The sequence below is a fragment of the Bos indicus x Bos taurus genome, chromosome 17 (assembly GCF_003369695.1).
Source record: "Bos indicus x Bos taurus breed Angus x Brahman F1 hybrid chromosome 17, Bos_hybrid_MaternalHap_v2.0, whole genome shotgun sequence".
NCBI lineage: Eukaryota > Metazoa > Chordata > Mammalia > Artiodactyla > Bovidae > Bos > Bos indicus x Bos taurus.
Genome location: NC_040092.1, coordinates 28,147,341 through 28,166,225, shown reverse-complemented (window position 1 = coordinate 28,166,225; position 18,885 = coordinate 28,147,341). Strand labels below are relative to the sequence as shown.

Sequence of the window (18,885 nt, the reverse complement as noted above, 5' to 3'; positions counted from 1 at the left end):
GGTAAGTGGAGGGGCCCCAACTCACCGGTCCCGCTCCTCCTTGCCCTTGTCCAGCTCTCGGTTGTGGTTGGTCAGGGCTGAGACCCGCTCGGCATCTAAAGGCTTGGGCCACGGGGGTGGCGTGGGGAAGGAGGGTGGCGCTCGGTGCAGCCGGTTCCAGGCCTCGTGGGGGCTGGGCAGGCCATGCAGTGTGGGGCCCTCCTTGGGGGCAAAGATGCTGCCGCCGCCGGGAGCTGGGGAAGGGGTTGGCAGCAGAGGGTGAGGCCAGGGGGCCAGGGAGGAGCACACACAGGGAGATGCCCAACCCCAGACCCTGAGGAGACGAGGGGCAACAGTCCGCCCGGTGTCCCTGTAGCCCTGATGCACGGCCGTGCCCGTGTGAAGGGAGAGAAGGCGGCGGGGTCACTCACTCAGCGCGTGGCTGCCAAGGCCTCCGAAGGCGTTGCTGCCCAGGCTCCCCAGGCCCCCGAAGGTGCTTGATCTGCTGAAAGGGTCTGTGGGTGCAACAAGCACTCAGGAATTTCTGTGTGCACCAAGCCCTCCCCTACCCCGAGGCTCCAGAACCTGGCAGGTACCACCTGCACAATCTGAGGGTGCCCTGGTTCTTGGGGGTCAGCACAGGCCAGCCAGACTGCACAGACCTCAGGGACACCTACCTGTCAAGTGACCAGTGGGCAGGAAGCTGCCAGGATGCGCTGAGGGTCCGAATGGGTTGGCGGCGGGATGGGTGGCACCTGGAGAGGGGGGAAGACTGTTGGAGGCGTGGGTGCACCTGGGGCTCCATCTGTGCCTCCTTCCCAGGGTGGTGCACCCTGGCTGCTCCACCTCCCCATCCAAACTCAGGACCAGCTGGGAGATAGGCTTTCATCTCCCTGAATCTGGAAGGCCACGACGCAGGGGAGCAGGGAGGAAGGTGCTGATAGTAGTGAGCCCCCAGCGGAGAAGGGCAGAGAGAAGGCCTGAGGTTGAGCCTTGAGGGGCTACTCCCGCAGCCAGCTACCCTCCGAGGTCCTGACCAGAGCTAACAAACAATCCTGGTCGTTTGACAGTGGGTGTAGCTTGGTCCAGACGAACAATGGCCTGAAGATGGCAGCCCCTCCGGTGGTGTCCCCTGGCTGCTGGCCACAGCCCACAAGCATCAGTGTGGAATCAGCCCCGCTCCCCCAACGCCTCCAGAACCGAATCTGGAGGGCAGCCAAGTGGGCCTGGTTCCGAGAAGGGGCTGCTGGGTCAAGGGCAGACCCTGCTGCTTAGGGTGTCCCACCTTCTGTCTAGAGGCGAATTTCTGGTGAGACCTGTGAGAGGAGCGCCCCCTCCTGTCTCTCCAGCTCCCTCCACCTGTTAGGGGACCCTAACAATGGAGTGCTCCGTCTGCCTGCCGTGGGCGTCACAGGTGGGCTCCTCCACCCAGACAAACACAGGTTTAGTTCCCAGAGAGCTTCCACCTAGAAACGTGATCTCATTTCTAAGTGACCTTAAGAAGAGATCGAACCAGAAGTTAGGAAACAGCTGGTCCCAGTGCTGAAAAGGATGCTATAAGAGCACTTGGAGGGCAGTCAGGGAAACGTGCTGCCTTAAAAAGCTACACCTCAAGAAAAGGCCAACGAGCTGATACTCCCTGGGAAAGAGGATGGCAACATGCACACAGATGGAAGAAACACTCACACCAGATGGGGGGGTGGGCGACCAGGCGTCAGGCAGGGACAGCAGGGCCCTGGTCTAGGTGGGGCATGTGCTGGGGCAAGTGGACGCACAGCAGGATGAGGCCGTGGGTGGAGGGAAGCATGGGGGGCCCAGGCCACAGTCTGTAGGATAAGGCCTAAGAAGTCTGCTGGCTGCCAGGGCTGAGGCCCAGATGGGAGGCGCTCTGCTTTCTGAGGGACCAGACACCTGGGAGATGCCTCTGCCCTGGCTGGGGACTGGAGGCCATGAGGGTGGTGGAGTGGGGGCTGGGAAGAGCCGGCCAGCTCACAGGCCAGCCGGCATGATCCCATCACACCGGTGCGCTAACGGGCTGCCTGCACAGACTGACAGCGGGTGGGGGTGAGCGAGCATGAGCTTGCGGCAGGGTGTGAGCGGGGTGGATGTACAGAGTGGTCAGGGAAGGTCCTCTGAGGAGGTGACATCCTTCAAGGGCCTGACAGCTGGGGAAGAGGCAGCAGCAGCCCTGTGGGCTCCAGACCATCAACCTGAGGACTGCTGCATGGTTGCCCTGCGTCGGCATCTGGGAACCTGGGTTTCAGGAGGTTCCTCACCTTCCTCTGATAGGAATACCTCACTCACATGTGCTCAGATTGTTTGTGCAAACAGTGTGGTTTGTGCTGAGCACTCGCTTTCCTTCCGGGAGCCTGGGTTTTGGTCCAGGCACACACAGGTGCCTACATGACTGGCCCCCGGTAAGAAGCCGGGGCGCTGGGTCCCCACAAGCTTCCTTGGGAGACAGCCTCTTGCCCTGTTGTCAGGGCTCCTTTCCGGGGAATAAAGTGCATCCTGGGGCTCCTCAGGCAGTGCTCAGGAGACACCCGACTTCCACCCTCCTCCCCTTCCTTGCCGACAGATGCGTGTCCCTTGGCTGCAAGGCATACGGCTGGGGGTGTGTGAGACGTAGGCTGAGTCCTGGGAGTGCCGCAAGCCTAGGGATAGTCCTAGGGACCCAACACAGTGAGGCTGTGGTGTGGCTGCTGGCGGAGGTGAACACGGGACAGAGGCTCTGGAGCAGGTTCCCACCATTCGGACAACAGCCGAACACGGGCCAGAGCATGGGTGGGGTCAGGTCAGCTGTGGGGACACCTCCAGGGGGCGAGGGAGAAGCCTGAGGCAGGCAGGACTGCCAGACCCCACCTGCTACAGCTGGAGAAACAAAAGCGCCGCCCAAGCAGCCGGAGCCCTCCTGAGCCCACACCAGCCAGAGGAGAAAGGCGAGACCGCGTCTGCTGGGCCATCCCCAGGCCTGCACGCTGGCAGGGGCCGCCAGCTCCCCTGGGCCAGGCCGCCTTACCCGAGCTGGAGAAGAGGGGCCGGGCCAGGTCCTGTGGGTAGTGGAATCCGGCGAACACACCCGGGGCGGGGGGTCTGCTGAACAAGTCCAGCTTGGTGCCCACGTCCAGCTTGTGGGGCTCCAGCTGCATCTGCCGGGACAGAGCGTGTATAGGGGCCGGAGGCCGGGCCTCTGTCCTGCTCGCCACCAGGCTGCCGATGAGCTGGACAACAAGGTGTGATGCCCCCTGCTCCGCTGGCCTCGCTCAGTGGGCGGAGAGACAGGTAAGAGTCATCCTGACCATGTGTCAGCGATGTGGGGTAACCGAAACGTCGTCACGTGCGGTCGATATAGGAGGTTCCCGATTGCGGCGTTTCGCTCCTGTTTATATGGTCTTTGAAAGCTGGTGTTTTACACTTAAAACTCATCTCAATTTGGATGCTACATTTTCATTAGAAGTACTGTTTAGATTTTGTAAAGTTGAGTTGGAAAAGTACATGCGCATACCCGAGTCTTTCCAGTTTTCTAATGGCTAAGTTTACCATGAGTATTAAAATTTAAATGTATTAAATAAAACTAAGATGCCAGTCCCTGGGTCATAGGGCCACGGGAGGCACGGGGTGGGCCGAGTCCGTCCTAGTTCTTCCTGCTGTGGTGACAACAGAGGGTTGCCCCCCACCCTGCCTCCTCCACTGCACCTTCCAGGCACCCTGCCTGGGTGTCTGCCTGTTAATCCATCATAAATCCCTTTCTGTGACTTGTCCTTTGTAACCCACTCAGGGCGTGATACGGAGAAGGCAATGGCACCCCACTCCAGTACTCTTGCCTGGAAAATCCCATGGGCGGAGGAGCCTGGTGGGCTGTAGTCCATGGGGTCGCTAAGAGTTGGACATGACTAAGCAACTTCACTTTCACTTTTCACTTTCATGCACTGGAGAAGGAAATGGCAACCCACTCCAGTGTTCTTGCCTGGAGAATCCCAGGGACGGGGGAGCCTGGTGGGCTGCTGTCTATGGGGTCGCAGAGTCGGACACGACTGAAGTGACTTAGCAGTAGCAGTATGGCGTGATGATTTAAAAATACCTTGAGTAAGGGTAATGTGTTACCTGAGATGACACACAAAAAGTGTGGAGACTCTTCTGTGATACAGGGTGTGGGGTCCCTTTCTGGCCTTCCTCAGCGCCCCAGCCCACTGCCCCTGGCTGCAAGTCCCCAGGATTCCCAGGGCTGCCTCTTCCCTGAATTGCTCAGCCAGGGCATCTGGCATCACCCACTGCGGGGAGGATGGCCTCAAGCTGGGTTCCTCTTCACCACCTGTCCCCCCCCAGGAGCATGCAGGCTCCGTGAGCACTTAGGTTCATCTTTGTCCATGGCCCACAGCAGACACTTAATAAACACTTGGGGGGAAGGGGGGACCAGGCCAAAGGCCCCCTTGGAGGGCTTGACTGACAGCAGGGAGGCCCGCAGGGTCAGCTCCTCTCTAACCCTGCCTGGGTCATCCCGGGTGACAGGTGGAAGTGACTTTGAGCTCCCCATACACTTCTGTCCTGCTCCCCAGCTCCGACCCCTGCTGGCCCGGCCCAGCGCTGGGGCGAGGGGCACATGCGCACACGTGTGGACGCTGGGGAGGGCCTGGCCCAAGAAGGGCGCTCTCTGAGCCGCAGGCCTGGCTGGCAGGACGAGCAGTCCAGCTCACCTTTATCTTCTGCTGATGGTGGTAGATCTGCCAGGCGATCTGCACGTGCACAGCGCACCACTTCCCCGGCTTCTGCGACGGGGGGATGGGCTCAGCCTCGCGGCCAGAACCGTCTCCTCACTCCCCACCCCCAGATCCCTGCTGTCACAGGGCACCCCTGTGCCACCCAAGAGAGTCCTCCCTGGCCTCAGACCCTCCCGGAAGGTCCCACCGGGCCCCTTCCTCCCAAGGCGAGACACACACAGGCACACACACAGACCTTACACATGCAAGCACGCACACACTCACCCTGATTGCTGTCCGGTACGGGTCGGACACCTGCTGTCAACAGAGGAGGAAGTGTTAGACCCAGGCTCTGCAAGCAGTCAAGCCCAGAGGGGTTGGGGAGGGGGCACTATGTGAGCCTCATGGAGCCATGCTGGCTGGACGCCCACCCGGGAAGGAGAGAGGCAAGAACACCACTGCCACCTACCCCGGGGGCTTTCTGCAGGAGGGTGTGAACCACACTGGCCCGGCCTGTTAACTCGAGTGGGTTTGAAGTCTGAGGGGAGAGAGGGACACCACACGAGACCACTTTGCAGGCTCCGTGCCCAGGTGGCACCAAACCCCCCCAGGGCACCGGTGTCTGCCTTGCCCTGTGAGGCCCTGCACGCTGTCACCCAGGATGGTCTGGCCCCACCACATCCTCCATCCGGAGGTTTCTGAAAAGGCGGCAGGAGAAGGCTCTGATCGCTGTGCTGTGTGAAGGCAGCTCGCTGCAGGGAAGGTGAGCAGAGCAAACCAGCTCCCTGGTGCCTGGGCCTCCGGCAGTGTGGACAGCCGTGGATGGCTGCTGTCCACACTCTACCTCTGCTCCTCTGCACTGCTCCTCCCACCCCCCAACCCCAGTGCTCCCAGCTGAGGAGAGAACAAGTGAAGCAAGGCTCTCCTGGCCCCGAAGATCAAGATATTCTGCACTCGGGTGAAGGCCCTTCAGGTGCCACCTGGGATCATGACTGCCCTGAGAGATGCTGGATTATGGGGGGGGGGGGGCGGTCCTGCAGCCCCTGCCCACCGTGCCCACACCCTCCCGGGAGCAGCTGGTACCTTGGGCTGAAAAGCACCCTGCAGGGATCCAAAGGGGCCTGGGTGTGGGAGCAGGGCGGGCAGTCCTGGGACGGCAGGAGGGAAGGGCGGGAAAAACTGCAAGAGAAGGCGGGAGGGGTGTTCCAGGGGCCTCGCCGGGCACTCGGACATCCTGGGCAGGGGCACTGGGCCTGGCCCTCTGGCCCCCACCCTGCCACGCCTGCACTAGGTGGGAGGCTACACAGACCAGGCGCAGCCTGACCCCCACCCCCACCCTGCCTGGCGACCCCAGGGCACGCAGGGACACTCACGTGGGAATGTCGGAAGTAGGGGCTGTCCAGCTTGGGCGTGTACTTGTCAAACTGGAAGGGAAGGAGGCAGAGAGTGAGGCCTCCCAGCCCTGCTGATGCCCTCCACTGGCCAAGCGCCCACCCACAGCGCCGGGCCGGGCAGCGGCCAGAAGGAGGCTGGCGGCCTCCAGCCAGCTATCCTCCAGGCTCCCTGAGGGTGCTGGCCCATGGCCCTTCCCTGTTCTAGTGACCTCACCATAGGAGGTGCAGACGCGCCCACCTGGGTGTCTGCAGCCATGACTGGGAGGGTAGGGCCTGGAGCCCAGGGCTGGTGGTCAAGCTGCAGGGTACACTGAGGCCACTGCTCACTGCCCAGTGCCAAAACAAAGCTGGGAGGGGACTCTGCCTACAGCAGCTGGCTTGGGGATGAGATCTTGAGGCTCAGGAACATGGGAAGAGTCCTGATCTGCATGGCCCCTAGTCCTGGTCCTCCTGACCTGCTGCCATGCTGCCAACTGAGACACTGAGGACCCCACATGGGTACAACTGGCCCATGGTCATGTGGACGGGGGTGTTCACCCAAGCCCAAGAGAACGGCCCAGGGCAGGGAGCCTCATGGGATGCCCTGGGAGCGGGGGGTGGGGGGAACCAGAGGGGCTGGACGGACGGACAGACGGACCGCGCGGAACGGTGTCAGCTGCATGCGTGCAGAGAGCGTCTGCGTGTGCCTGCTGCGTGTCCCGCGCCCGGGCCGCCCCCTCCCGCCTGCCGGCGCGCGGCCTACGCACCGGCGGGGGTGCGGCGTGTGGCAGGAGCGGCGGCGGGGGCGGCCCGGCAGGGAAGGGGGCGAATGTGTGTTGGTGCTGGTGTGTGTGCTGGTGTGTGTGTTGGTGCTGGTGGAACTCCGCCCGCAGCAGAGCTCCCGGGCCCAGGGGGGCGCTCTGGACCAGAAAACGCGCGTTCAGCTCTTGCCTGAGCAGCTCGTGATCTACAAGAGAAAAAGAGAGAGACAGAGAGGCACGTCGGCCGCGGGCTCCCGGCGGGGCGAGGCGGATAGTCACCTGGCACTCCCGGTTTCGGCAGGCCAAGCCGTGGTGGCCGCTCGCTACGTGCGGGCCCCAGGGTGGAGGTAAGAGAGGTGCCTGTGACCAAGTACCAATCAGAATCCCCGAATGAGGCTGGCAATACATGATTGGCTGGCTGAATGAGATCAACAGGCTGGCATCTAAAGGCAAGAGAGAACACGGTGAGCCACCCTGGGAGCCCAAGACAGCCCTGTCGGGGAGCCCTGCCCATCCCAGCCTCCCCCAGACCACTGTCTTGGTCCCAGTCTGGGGTACTGAGGTGCCCCCAACTGAGCTGGGCTCAGACTTTTAGAAAAAAAACTGGAGACCCATGGAAAAATCCTTAGTGACCTAAAATTTGGCCATGAGGGGGTACTTGCTGGAATCAAGCAGCGAGGGAGAGGTCAGGCTAGCTGCAGTTCATCTGGGGCCCCTCTACCCCACAATTCAGCCCTATCCACCCCTGCCCCCCAGCAGCCTAGGGACAGAGGGATGGGAAGAGACACACAGCAGGCCCTGGGAGCCCTCATCGCAGTGACAACTGAGCAGCTCCAAGTTATAACCAACTCCCGGCTCCCAACTGCCCTACTAGGCTTGGCAAGGGTTCAGAATGGAGCAGGGAGTGTGTGTCCATGTACACGTGTGTGCACCCATGTATCTGTGTGTGCACACTGAGGCCTTGGTAGGAAACTTCCTCTGCCCTGCATTGATGGTCTGCTAGGGCGCTGCTATCCTGCTGAGAGTGGTCTGGAGGAGCAGGTAGGAGAGAAGTCTTTATCTCGGAGGCCAACCCTGCCTCCCCAAGGGCCATGTCCCCCCCTGCCCAGGGATGAGGAGCCCAGAGTGGAGAGGGAACAGACAGTGACCCTGGCCCCACCGATGGCACCCAGACCTACCGGCGGGGTGTCCTGGGATGACCAGGCTGTTGGCCGGCAGCGCCGGGGGCGGGGGCAGTGTCGGGGGTGCGGCGAACATGGCCGCCGCGTGGTGCTGGTGCTGGGCCTGCGAGCGGAGCGCCAAGTGTGAGGTAGAGAGGTGGGGGCCCGGCCCGTGAGGCGACAGGGACGCGTGCTTCGCGAGCCCCAGGCTGGCACCGCTGCTGGCGCTGCTGCTCCTGCTGCAGGGAGGGGCGCTCAGTGCCCGGCCGCGCGCCCCGCCTCCGCGCCGCCCCGCGCCCGCCTGAGGCCGCGCAGGCTCGGCCCCACGCCCACCTGAGGCTGTGCCCACCTGAGGCTGTGCAGGCCGTTGTGCGCGGCCGGGCCGGGGCCCGGGAAGACGCCCTGAGGAAGAGGCACGTGCGTCAGGAGCGGGGCCCGGGGCTGCGAGGACGCGGGTGGCAGCTGCGGGGCAAGGCGGGGCAGCGCCGGGGCTTCCTTCTTGACCAGCGGGCTGGCCGCAGTGCTGGCGGAGGGCAGGACCGGCGCGGGGCTGCGCACGGGGGCCAGGAAGGGTGGCTCGGTGCTCAGCTCACGGCTGCGCTCGAGACCCGAGACCTTGGGTGCTGCCCCGGTCTTGGCCTCGGACTTCTCGCCCAGCGTGTGGCCTGCGGAGAGAGTGGCAGGGGTGAGTCTGGGGTTCAGGATCATTTCCGAAAGGGAACTAGGTGGCACAAAGCCCCTGCCCACAACACCTTGGTATAACCCACCCCTTGCTCCCTGGGGAGGCTACCTGCTTGAGGCCATCTCACTGCAGGGGCTCTTATGGCCCCGTTTTATGGAGGGAGACTCAAATGCATGAGAGAGCCAGCTCAATCTGGGCGCTGGGCTCCAAGCTCTGCCGCCCTATCTCCCACCACGGTAGTGTCACTTGAGTGAATGGCTGCTCTTTCTTGACCCACCTGACTGATCCAGGGCCTAAAGCTCTTTTTTGGGTCCTCACCCTGGGGGAGACTTTCTGGACAACCAGCCTTGCCTAGTCTGTTGGGAGAAAGTGGCTGCCTCAACTCACCACCACCCAGAGCCTCTGCTCCTGAGTTCCAGGCCTGCCTTTGGGCCATCAGCAAGCCTGCTTGCTCATTCCAAACCCTCCTTTTGAAACTGCTCTGAGCGAGGCCTCAGGTCACATGCCCAGGGGCCTGGTGGAAAGCATGTGTCCAGGCCAGGGGAGGCACCACCACCCATCGGAGCAGCTCTGCCTTCAGGGGATGACATCCCAGTTTTCCAGGAGGAGTGGAAATTCAGGTTACTGAATGTGGTTGCTTCATCTGGCCTGTTGGTTGACTCCACTTCCTTCTCCGGGCCCAGGGGCCCATGCAGGCGGCAGCCATGCAGAGTGATGCACTGGCCACAGCCTCCCCTGTGGCTGCAGGGCAGTGTAACCCGTAACCCAGGCTGGCACAGAGATGTCTCCTCTGCTAGGGCAACACCTCCCTGCCTTGGGCCTGTTTGCTTAGGAACAGACCTGAGGAAGAGGCCACTGCCACCACTCCTGCAAGGAGGACAGGAAGCTGTCAGCCCACGTGCTCACTGCCCGGGGAGGCCGGCCCTCTCTCCCCTCCTGTCTCTCTCAGTTCTCCACACACAAGGCTCTTGCAAAGTGAGAGCAACTATCAGAACAGAAAGAGGCAGGCATGGGCCATGCAGACTTGGACATGACCCCAGGCCTGCCACTAATGCTCAAGCTCTTCTGAGAGTCCTGGAGTCTCTAGAGCCTCCTGCCATTGACAAAACCATGAGCACTGCTACTGATCACCCCACTCCAACTCTGCACCTCTCTGGACACTCAAAGCCCTGCCAGTTCCCTGAACTCTGCTGAATCATAACCTCCAGAACCTGGGACTGTGACCTTATTTGGAAAAAGGGTCTTGGTAGCCATAATCAAGCTAAGAATCTCCAGGTGCAATCAGCTGGGAATCAGGGGTTGAGGGTGCCTAAATCCAGTGACGGTGTCCTTACAAGAGACAAAAAGAGGAAGGGGCAACATGAAGACAGAGGCAGAGATGGCAAGGATGCAGCCAGAAGCCCGGGGATGCCCACATTTGCAGGCAGTATCAGGAGCTGAAGAGGCAGCAGGGACTCCTCCCCTGGAGCCTCTGGAGGGAGCACAACCCTGCACACACCTGACTCCAAACTTCTAGTCTCTGGAACTACGAGCCTGTGGTTTCAAGCCACACGGTTTGTGATCATTTGTTGAAACTGGTAACACCCTACATTAATTCCGTCTGAAATGTCAGCTGAGCATGCCTGGCTCCAAGGAGCCTCTGGTGGGCCTCACCTGGATTCTTCAGCAGGCATCGGCTCTGCTGCAATGCCTGACTTGAGGAAAGGGCTTCCTGAGCTAAAGGCACGTACAGGCCATGCCCAGCTACCAGGCCAGCAGGACCTGTGGTGCACTGGGTACCCCAAGGCCTGTTCTGTGTAGTCATGTCCTAAGGGAGCCTCCCAAGCAAAAAGACTCCTTCTCTGTGCTGGGTCCAGCGACACCCGCTCTGGGCCACAGCCACGACCAACAGGCTGGGCTACAAAGGGCTATCCTGGCCTCGATGGATGGTGCCGGCCAGAAGAGCTTTCTGTGATGATGGGATGCCAGGCACCTGTGCCATCCCACTCGTTCACTGGCTAGGGCCTGGGTGTGGCTGAGGAGTGAGTCTAGTCTGTCTCATGTTAATATAAACAGCCACACGTGTGGTGGCAGCCACAGGGGCCAGTCCATACTGTGGCAGGGACGCTTCACGAGCCAGGAGCTGCTGTCCATCCCTAGAGCATGTACTCCATGAACCTGGGAAGGGCCTGGGAAAGTACATTCCTAATGGTCCCCAGGAGGTACAGGGACCGCCCCCCCTTGGGGAACCACCGCTCCAGATCTGTGTGGCTCTGGCTGAGGCACACTGGTCCTCCTCTCAGCTCCCCGTTTCCTTGTGGCTGTTTCTGGGGATGTGGTTTGTATCCCTCAGTAAATGGGAACACCTAACTCTGGCCTCAGGCTCTGCACCTGAAATTCAAGACAGAGCTAACATGGCGCCTCCAGTTCATTTCAGGAGTGTGTCCTATGCTTTTCTAGAAGCCTGGAGTCCAGAGACACACTTACCTTTATCGGCTGCTGGGGCAAAGAGCTTCTCGGAGCCCACAGATGCCTGGAAAAAAGAGAGGAGGGTCAGGTCAAAGGGACCTACAAGGCTTGGGTGAACCTGGCCCTGACCTCCTGCCCCTGGCACCCAGGGAACAGGTCTGGGCAAGCTCAGTGCACGTGAGGGCTGCCCAGCCTGGCAGAATACATCTTTCTGTGCCCATCGCCCCCATGTAGGAGCGTGACCACACCCAGGTCCAGCGGACTTGGACACAGGTCACTCGGCCTGTGATCAGGGACCCAAGGATACCCCCTCAGCAGGGATGTGGGGGCTCAGTGGCCCTGCTGGTGGGGAGCCAGGATTGGGGAATCTGGGTGCCTCCCTGCAGACCCAGCATCAGGAACCTGAAGGCACCCCTGGGCCTGGCACTGGAGGCAGCAGGGTAGGGGGAACAGAGTGGGGATGCCCCCTGCCCCTAGGCTGCAGCCCACCACCTGCCAGGCCTCAGACAGCCTGAGTCACAGGTCTGGGGACCACAGCCACCATAATGCACCGAGTGTCCAGGGTGGAGTGGGTTCTCTGAGTGGGGGCCAACCTGCTTCAGGAAGGAACGTGGCAATTTCTGGCGGGCCCCCTGACCCTGCTCAGCCTCTCCCCTCCTAGGGAGAGGCCCGTGTGCACAGCACCTTGGTGAGGGGTGAGGACACTCAGGATGAGGACGTGGCCCTCACGCTGGTTCACAGGCAGAGGCCTGTAAGGCTGTTCTTAGCAGATCTTGTCTCCCTAGTTGGTGGTTTTTTAAAACAGTTTTACTGGAATGATTCACACACCATACAACATACCCTCACCACAACCTGTTTTAGAAGACTTTCTGCACCCCAAAAAGAAACCACATGCTCTTCTGCTTTCACCCCAATCCTCCCATCTCCCCTAGCCCTGGGCACTGCTACCCTGCTCCCAGTGTCTGTGGATGCCCTGTCCTGGACTTCCATGGGGAGAAAGCAGGTGGGGTGACTGAGTACCGAGGCGCATGAGACCCCCCCATAATGGCCACCATCAGAAAAGACAGAAAACCCCTGGCTTGGTGAGGGTGTGGAGAACTGGAAGCCTTGTGCATTGCTGGTGGGAATGGAAAATGGTTCAGCCACTGTGGCAAGCAGTATGGAGGCTCCTCAGGAAACTAATCACAGAACTACCATGTGATACGGCAATCCCACTTGTGGGCATCTGTCCAAAAAATTGAAAGCAAGAACAGACATGACAGGTGAACAAAGAGATACAAGAGTCCAGGCAGAGTGAGGCCCCACGCAGGCTGGAGCCCAGGTCTGCAGGGAAAGGGTGGGAGCTGCTCGAAGAAGCTCCCTGGGCCAGGGTCACCCCAGACCTGCTGATGGAAATGTGCAGAGTGAACCGTGACACCTTCATGTGAATGCTGTGCCCCTTCACACTTCGTGCTAGGGTGGGTCACCTTCCTAACGGTGCCCAGAAACCCCACATCCGAAAGAAAACAGGTGGCAAACAGCCCGAAAACAGGCTCACTGAGCCTCAGGCTGGACTGGCACTGGACCAGATGGAAGGCTGCCAACCTGCCCCCCGCCCCCCCCGGGAGGCCCCAGCGGGGAGGGTGGTTGCAAGGGTGTGCCTCCCCCACCGGAGCTCAGGGGGCAACAGAGCGGCTGTGGCTGTTGAGTTCTTCCCATGGGTTCCCAAGGCACCCCGCGTGGTGAGCAGCAGCTGTCAGAATGCCTGGATCGGCGCCTCACTCGAGGAGACCCCACAGGGGTGAGCAGTCCACCTGAGCAGGGGCTCTGAGGGGCAGGATGGCAGGGTCAGCGGTGTTGCCACCCACCCCTCAGGGCCTGGATGCGGACACCTCATGACCACTCGCTCGGCACCAGGCATTGCCCCAGCTCTGCTGGGAGCTGTGAGCGCATGTCCAGGCATAAGGTCAGGTGCCCCCAGGCCCATGAGCCACCTACCCTCCTGCACTCCCAGGGCCCACCCAAAGACCCCCCAGGGCCTCGGCCTCAGAGGACTGGACCCTCACCATGACCCCAAGAGGGGGTCCCGGTGTCACCCGCACTTGAGGCCATACAGCTGCTGTAATTATTATTAATATGTGGTCTCATGAACAGTCTCACAAATTAGCTCTCCACATTAGCAGTCTCCAAATTAGCAGCCAAGAGTATCTTTCAAAGCCAAAGCAGAAAAAGTCACCCTGGGACTGAAAACAGTCCAGCACCATCCTACGGCCCCAAACTACAGTGTGCATTTCTCCCCCAGCCCCCAAAGGCTGTGACCAGCTGGCCTGCCTGAGCCCTGACCCAGGGACTTCGGTCAAGTCCCCTGGGCCTTTCCAGACTCCCTCGGTCTGAGGGTACCTCCCTTGCTGGTGCAGGTTTAAATCCTCTCTGCTTGCTGCCCTGCACCAGCGGGAGAAGGGCGTAAGTGGGCACTCGGCACCCCCCAGATGAGAGGAACAGGAGCAGGAGCTGCCTCTAGGCTCTGCCGAGGACACCCTCGTGAAGGTCTTTGTTACCTGCGGCCCTGACAGCCCCCCTGAGCCTGGCCCCGTGCAAGCAGCCCACAGGGGTCCCCAGCACCTCCTGGGGTGCCTGAACACATGCCCTCAGCAGGTGAAACAAATGAGCTAAAGAGCTCAGTCTCAAAGCTACCATTACCTTCCAAGGGTGTGGTCGTTGGGCCACCAGGATGGGGAAGGGGGGCTACCTCCTGGCAGGTGGTGCCTCAGCTGCACCCTCTGTGCCAGCCCTCCCTGGAACCCCCACCTCCAATATAGCGGGGCATCTCCATCCCACCAAGGCTGATAGTATGGGAAGGAAACAGCAGAGGCATCACTCTGAGAAAACGAGTTTGTTTCTGTGGGGCACGACTATCCTAGGTCCCAGACTAGGGATGAATGGGTGAGCAGCAAGTTCAGTTAAGGCTGCAGGTGCCCTTGTCCAGCCCAGGAGGAGGCCCAGCCAAGCCAGTTCCGGTTCACTTCAAGGCCCCAGGCTGGAGCACCAGCTTCCAGAGCCAGGAGGTGGCGCCCCAGACCCTGGGAAAGTCAAGGGAGCAAAAGAGTGGGGCGTGGAGGAAGGGGCGAGCAGCAGCAAGGGGGGAGGGTCTTCTCTAGCCCTGGAGACCCCTGGGATGCTGCCCAGGCAAAGGCGAGGCAGTGGGCCCGGCCATTCTCCCCTCCCTATCTGGTCCCCACACCACACTGCTCAAGTTGAAGTTTGGTCAGGGAAGTTGAGGGATCCAAGTCCCCACAGGCGTCACGGGCAGAGACCTAGCAGGCTTCCACCACACGGCAAGGGCCGGGACACCTGTCTAGGCACAACCACGCCCATTGGAGAAGGCTCTCAACAAACACAGGAATCCTCAGGCCCCAGGATATCTGGGGCCGCGGCCTAGGCTACAGCCCCCTTGCCAGCACAGGTACAAAGCCAACCATTGCTGAGGCATGTCCCAGGTCGAGGTCCTTCGGTGACTTTCCTTCCAGGACAAGGGGTGTGGAGCTGGCTAGCTGACCCAAGGCAGGCTAGCAGTCCCACCGCAACCACTACACCCGTGCTAATAACTTCCCGTGGATTAGCTACAGGGACATGACCCCAGGCAGCGCGGGTATCCTCCCGCCCTAGCACTGACCCCGTGTAGGGATGGAAGGAAAGGGTCACTTCGGCCAGAGTACAGGTTAGAGGTCCCCGTGGAGCGGGCAAGCTCGGTACCAAGAGCGTCAGGGCCAGCACTCACTCCCCAGAGGCAGGCAATCCCAGCTGCGGGCGGAGGTCAAGGCGCGCTTTGTCTGCGAGGACCCGACCTGTGGGGCAGCCTCGGCCCAGACACGCGGCACAACCTCCTCTGGTCGCGCCCCGCCCCAGACAAAGAGCTCCAACTCCTGGCAGGTGAGCGCGACGGGCGCCGGGAACCCGGGTGGCCGAGCCCGCGCCGGGGCGCAGACAAAGGCGCGCGCCCCCCCACCTGCCCAACGCCCTGCCCAGCCTACGCCCCGAGCTCCCCTGCGCCCTGGCCGAGGCCCGGGACCCTCTGCGGGTCTGCCTCCACGTGCGCCCCACGGACGCAGGCGGAGGTACTTGGGGGTCTCCGCGCGCCTGGCTCCTGAGAGTCGGAATGAGCTGAGCGCCGGGGGCCTCTCTCGGTCCTCTAGAGGGGGCGGCGGCTCCCTCAATCCCGGCCTCCAAAGTCCCGAGTGCCTCCCCAGAGTCACCAGCTCTCACTCACCGCGCGCGCGCCCCTGGTCCCGCGCGCTCTGCCGACGATCGCCGCTAGTCCTCGGACCAGAGCCAGAGGCGAAGCTGGGCGGCATGGACGCCGGAGGCCGAGCGCGGACCCCTGCCAGCCTTGGACCGTCGAGGTGGCCCCTCTCCCGTCGCGCCCTGCCTAGCCGGAACCCAGGACGGGGGCGCACGGGCCACGCATGACCCCCACGCCGACTTGTCGTGCTCCAGGATGCTCGCAGTGCGCACTGGAGTCCCGGGCGCCGTCGGGCGCGGCACGGGAACCGGAGACGTCGGCAGCGGCGGCGGGCGCACTGCCGGCGGGCGCGCAGGCGGCGGCCAGGGAGCGCGGCGGGGCGGAGCGGGGGCGGGGCGCGGGCAGGCCCGACTAATCCAGCCCCGAGGCGTGGATCTGCCCGCGCTGGGCAGCAGGTTTGGGTTCAAGCAATCGCCGTGCCATCCCCGCCACCAGGTCAGGGCGCGGTGCCAGCTATACCGAACTATGTAAGGGCTGACAACTCCGATGCTCACAGTAACGAATATGGACGGTTCCTACGCCCAGTTTACAGAGGAGAAAACTCAAAGTCGTGAGGTCGAGCAGCTGAGACTTGAAGCAAGAACAGAGCCCCCCCACATCTGTCTGACGTAAGCTCTGCCCTCCGTTTCACCATCGGCGAAATGGGGGTGCAAAGTGGGAGAACAGGTCCCAGTAGTTACTGTAATTGCGAAATGCACGGAATACGCCACCCTGACCACTATTCCGGGGCCACCTAGCCACTCCGTGGACCAAAAGAATTGAGATCCAGGGGGAACAACTGCCCCTTTAGAAAGTCGAGTACACGTATGTTAGTCACTCAGTCCTGTCCAACTGTTTGCGACCCCATGGACTATATGTAGCCCACCAGGCCCCTCTGTCCATGGAATTTTCCAGGCAAGAATACTGGAGTGACTGGTTGCCATTCCCTGGTGGCTCAGTGGTAAAGAATCCACTTGCCAATACAGGAGACACAGGAGATTCACAGGTCCATCCCTAGGTTGGGAAGATCCCCTGGGGAAGGAAATAGCAATCTACACCAGTATTCTTGCCTGGGAAATCCCATGGACAAAGCAGCCTGGTGGGCAACAGTCCACGGGGTCACAAGAATCAGACACGACTTAAGCAACCAAACAACAACACAACAATGCCCCAGATGGATCCAGGTTCATGGGGCAGCACCTTCCACTCCACAGCACACAGATGCAACACCTGGACATCAGCAGCACAACTCCCCATCAAGAAACTTGCTGTTAAAAAAAAAAAAATCCATGAAGAGTAATGGGATGGAATGGCTGTGGAAGGAGTTTGGGAGCCCCACCTCTAAGCTGCTGTGGGACTCGGGGCACTAGGGTGTCAGTTCTGGTGAGGCATCCAGGGACCCACAGCTTACAGCCCAAGTTCAGGGCCTGCATATACCTACCTGCCCCAGGCTGAACGATCAGAGGTGGGTCCTTTCAGGACAGAAAAGCGTAGTCATTCAGCTGGGACCATGGGAACCAGTTCCAGAGCTGTGCAGGATGGGCCAGAGCCCCCTTTCCAAAAGGTGGCAAAACACTGGCAAACACATGCACTTGCACAGCCTACAAGAAATCTCCAACCTTGCACAACATATGGCTAATGGTGCCAGCCTCTAGGTGGGGCTTCCAGGTCCTCTTGCTCTGTTGAATTACTATTCACATGTACCAATTTACCCTTACCCTTCCCCGAAAACACCAGACCTCCAAACTCAGTTTCTGGCCATAAAAATAGCATATATGTGGCCCTTGCTGTGTGTCAAGCAGCACTGTGCTGAATGGCTTCCAACCATGAAATCACTGGGCCCTCATGCTTATCTTTGAGGACATACTATAGTCATCCCCATTTTGTTGATGAGGAAACAGAGAAGTGAGGTGACTTGCTGGAGGCCATAGAGCTGGTATGTGGCAAAATTGGGATCTGAACCCTGGCAGTCTGACCGTGGGGTCTGTGAGCTTAGCCAAAGCATGCTCTGCCTCCAGGAAGGCAAAAGGGGCTGGACCTAGGACTTGGGATTCTGGTGGGAGAATCCTGACTCTCAGGCTGGGGGTTGGGAGGTCTGTGGGCCTGTATGCTCCTGTGCCCACTGCACCATGACCCAGCTGAGCTCTAGTACTCGGCCCAGCTCCAAGGCCTCTGGTAGCAAAGGGGAAGATATTCATGCAGTGGGGTGTCCCTATGTACCCCTCTGGGGTCAGCGGCAAACGGGCCTTAAGCCTGTGAATCTGTGAACCTTACACAGCAAAGTGGCATTAAGGCTGGTCATCCATTAACTGTGAGATGGGGAGATGACCCCATGTTGTTTTTGTTCAGTCACTAAGTCGTGTCTGACTCTGTGACCCCACGGCCAGGCTTCCCTGTCCTTCACTCTCTCTTGGAGTTTGGTCCAACTCATGTCCATTGAGTCAATGATTCCCTCCAACCATCTCATCCTCTGTCATCCCCTTCTCCTCCTGCCCTCAATCTTTCCCAGCATCAGGGTCTTTTCCAATGAGTCAGCTCTTCACATCAGGTAGCCCAAGAATTGGAGTTTCAGCTTCAGCATCAGTCTTTCCAATGAATATTCAGGGTTGATTTCCTTTAGGATTGACTGGTTTGATCTCCTTGCAGTCCAAGGGACTCTCAAGAGTCTTCTCCAGCACCACAGTTCAAAAGCATCAATTCTTCAGCACACAGTCTGAATTATGGTCCAACATTCACATCCGTAATGATGACCCCATGAGCACAGTTTAATCACAGGGTCCTTACTAGTGGGAGGGGGAGGTGGGAAGACGCTAGCCTGCTGGCTGTGAAGATGAAAGAAGGGGCCAGGAGTGTGGGCTCCTCTCCAAGCTCTGAAACACCACAGATGGATTCTCCTGGAGCTGCAGAGGGACCAGCCCAGTCCACTTGACTCCCACAGACTGAAAGATAACAGTGTAGTACTCAGCCACCAAGTTCGTGATAATCTGTCATAGCAGCTATCCTCACATCGAGGACCCCGATGAGGGGATGGTATGCAGAAGAACGAGCCCTTGGGCCTCCAGAGCTGCCCAGATGTGCCATCAGCAGGCCTAAGTCAGCCTCAGCCTAGTGGGAGCGGTGGGCAATACGCGGGGAAACAGGCAATGAGTCAGACGGGGTGGGCAGGCAGTAAAGGGTGACATGATCTGAATGGCAGCTGGGGGAGACTTCCCATGAGGGGCATTTGAGCTGACACCTGAAAGAGGAGAAGGGCCAAGCCGAGGGGAGGTCTGTGGAAGAGTCCTCTGGGGCGGCCACAGCCAGTGCAAAAGTCCCTGAGGCAGGAACAACCTGGCAGGGCCTTCCATAGAGGTGGCGTTGGGGCGCAGGGCCTCGAGGCCATGACGGAGCTCAGGCATTTGTGTTGAGTGACAGGAAGAGGTGTGTGTGGCGTCTGAGGAAGACAGACATGATGAGGTCATTAAGAAGGCCCTGCTGTAGGAGCCACCACAGGGCTGGGTGGGGTGCAAGGCGCTGGGCTAGGAGCT

At 60.5% G+C, this 18,885-nt stretch overlaps 1 protein-coding gene across 22 annotated transcripts in view; it reads right to left on the bottom strand.

Annotated features, from left to right (window-relative positions):
- FBRSL1 (fibrosin like 1) overlaps positions 1 to 18,885 on the bottom strand; it is an 84,284-nt gene that overhangs the window by 3,542 nt on the left and 61,857 nt on the right. Inside the window, exons 6-19 of one of the 22 annotated variants that reach the window (XM_027567113.1) lie at positions 11,119 to 11,164; positions 8,320 to 8,635; positions 7,989 to 8,206; positions 7,185 to 7,253; positions 6,817 to 7,016; positions 6,050 to 6,100; positions 5,760 to 5,855; positions 5,146 to 5,214; positions 4,962 to 4,994; positions 4,674 to 4,745; positions 2,999 to 3,128; positions 657 to 734; positions 411 to 494; positions 26 to 233 (exon numbers count right to left, since the gene is read on the bottom strand). In XM_027567113.1, the coding sequence (XP_027422914.1) occupies positions 26 to 233; positions 411 to 494; positions 657 to 734; positions 2,999 to 3,128; positions 4,674 to 4,745; positions 4,962 to 4,994; positions 5,146 to 5,214; positions 5,760 to 5,855; positions 6,050 to 6,100; positions 6,817 to 7,016; positions 7,185 to 7,253; positions 7,989 to 8,206; positions 8,320 to 8,635; positions 11,119 to 11,164 (1,670 nt within the window). Of the gene's footprint in view, positions 1 to 25; positions 234 to 410; positions 495 to 656; positions 735 to 2,998; positions 3,129 to 4,673; positions 4,746 to 4,961; positions 4,995 to 5,145; positions 5,215 to 5,759; positions 5,856 to 6,049; positions 6,101 to 6,816; positions 7,017 to 7,089; positions 7,254 to 7,988; positions 8,210 to 8,319; positions 8,636 to 11,118; positions 11,165 to 18,885 lie in introns of all 22 variants that reach the window. The other 21 variants (XM_027567111.1, XM_027567114.1, XM_027567112.1 and 18 more) reach the window with 21 other exon arrangements.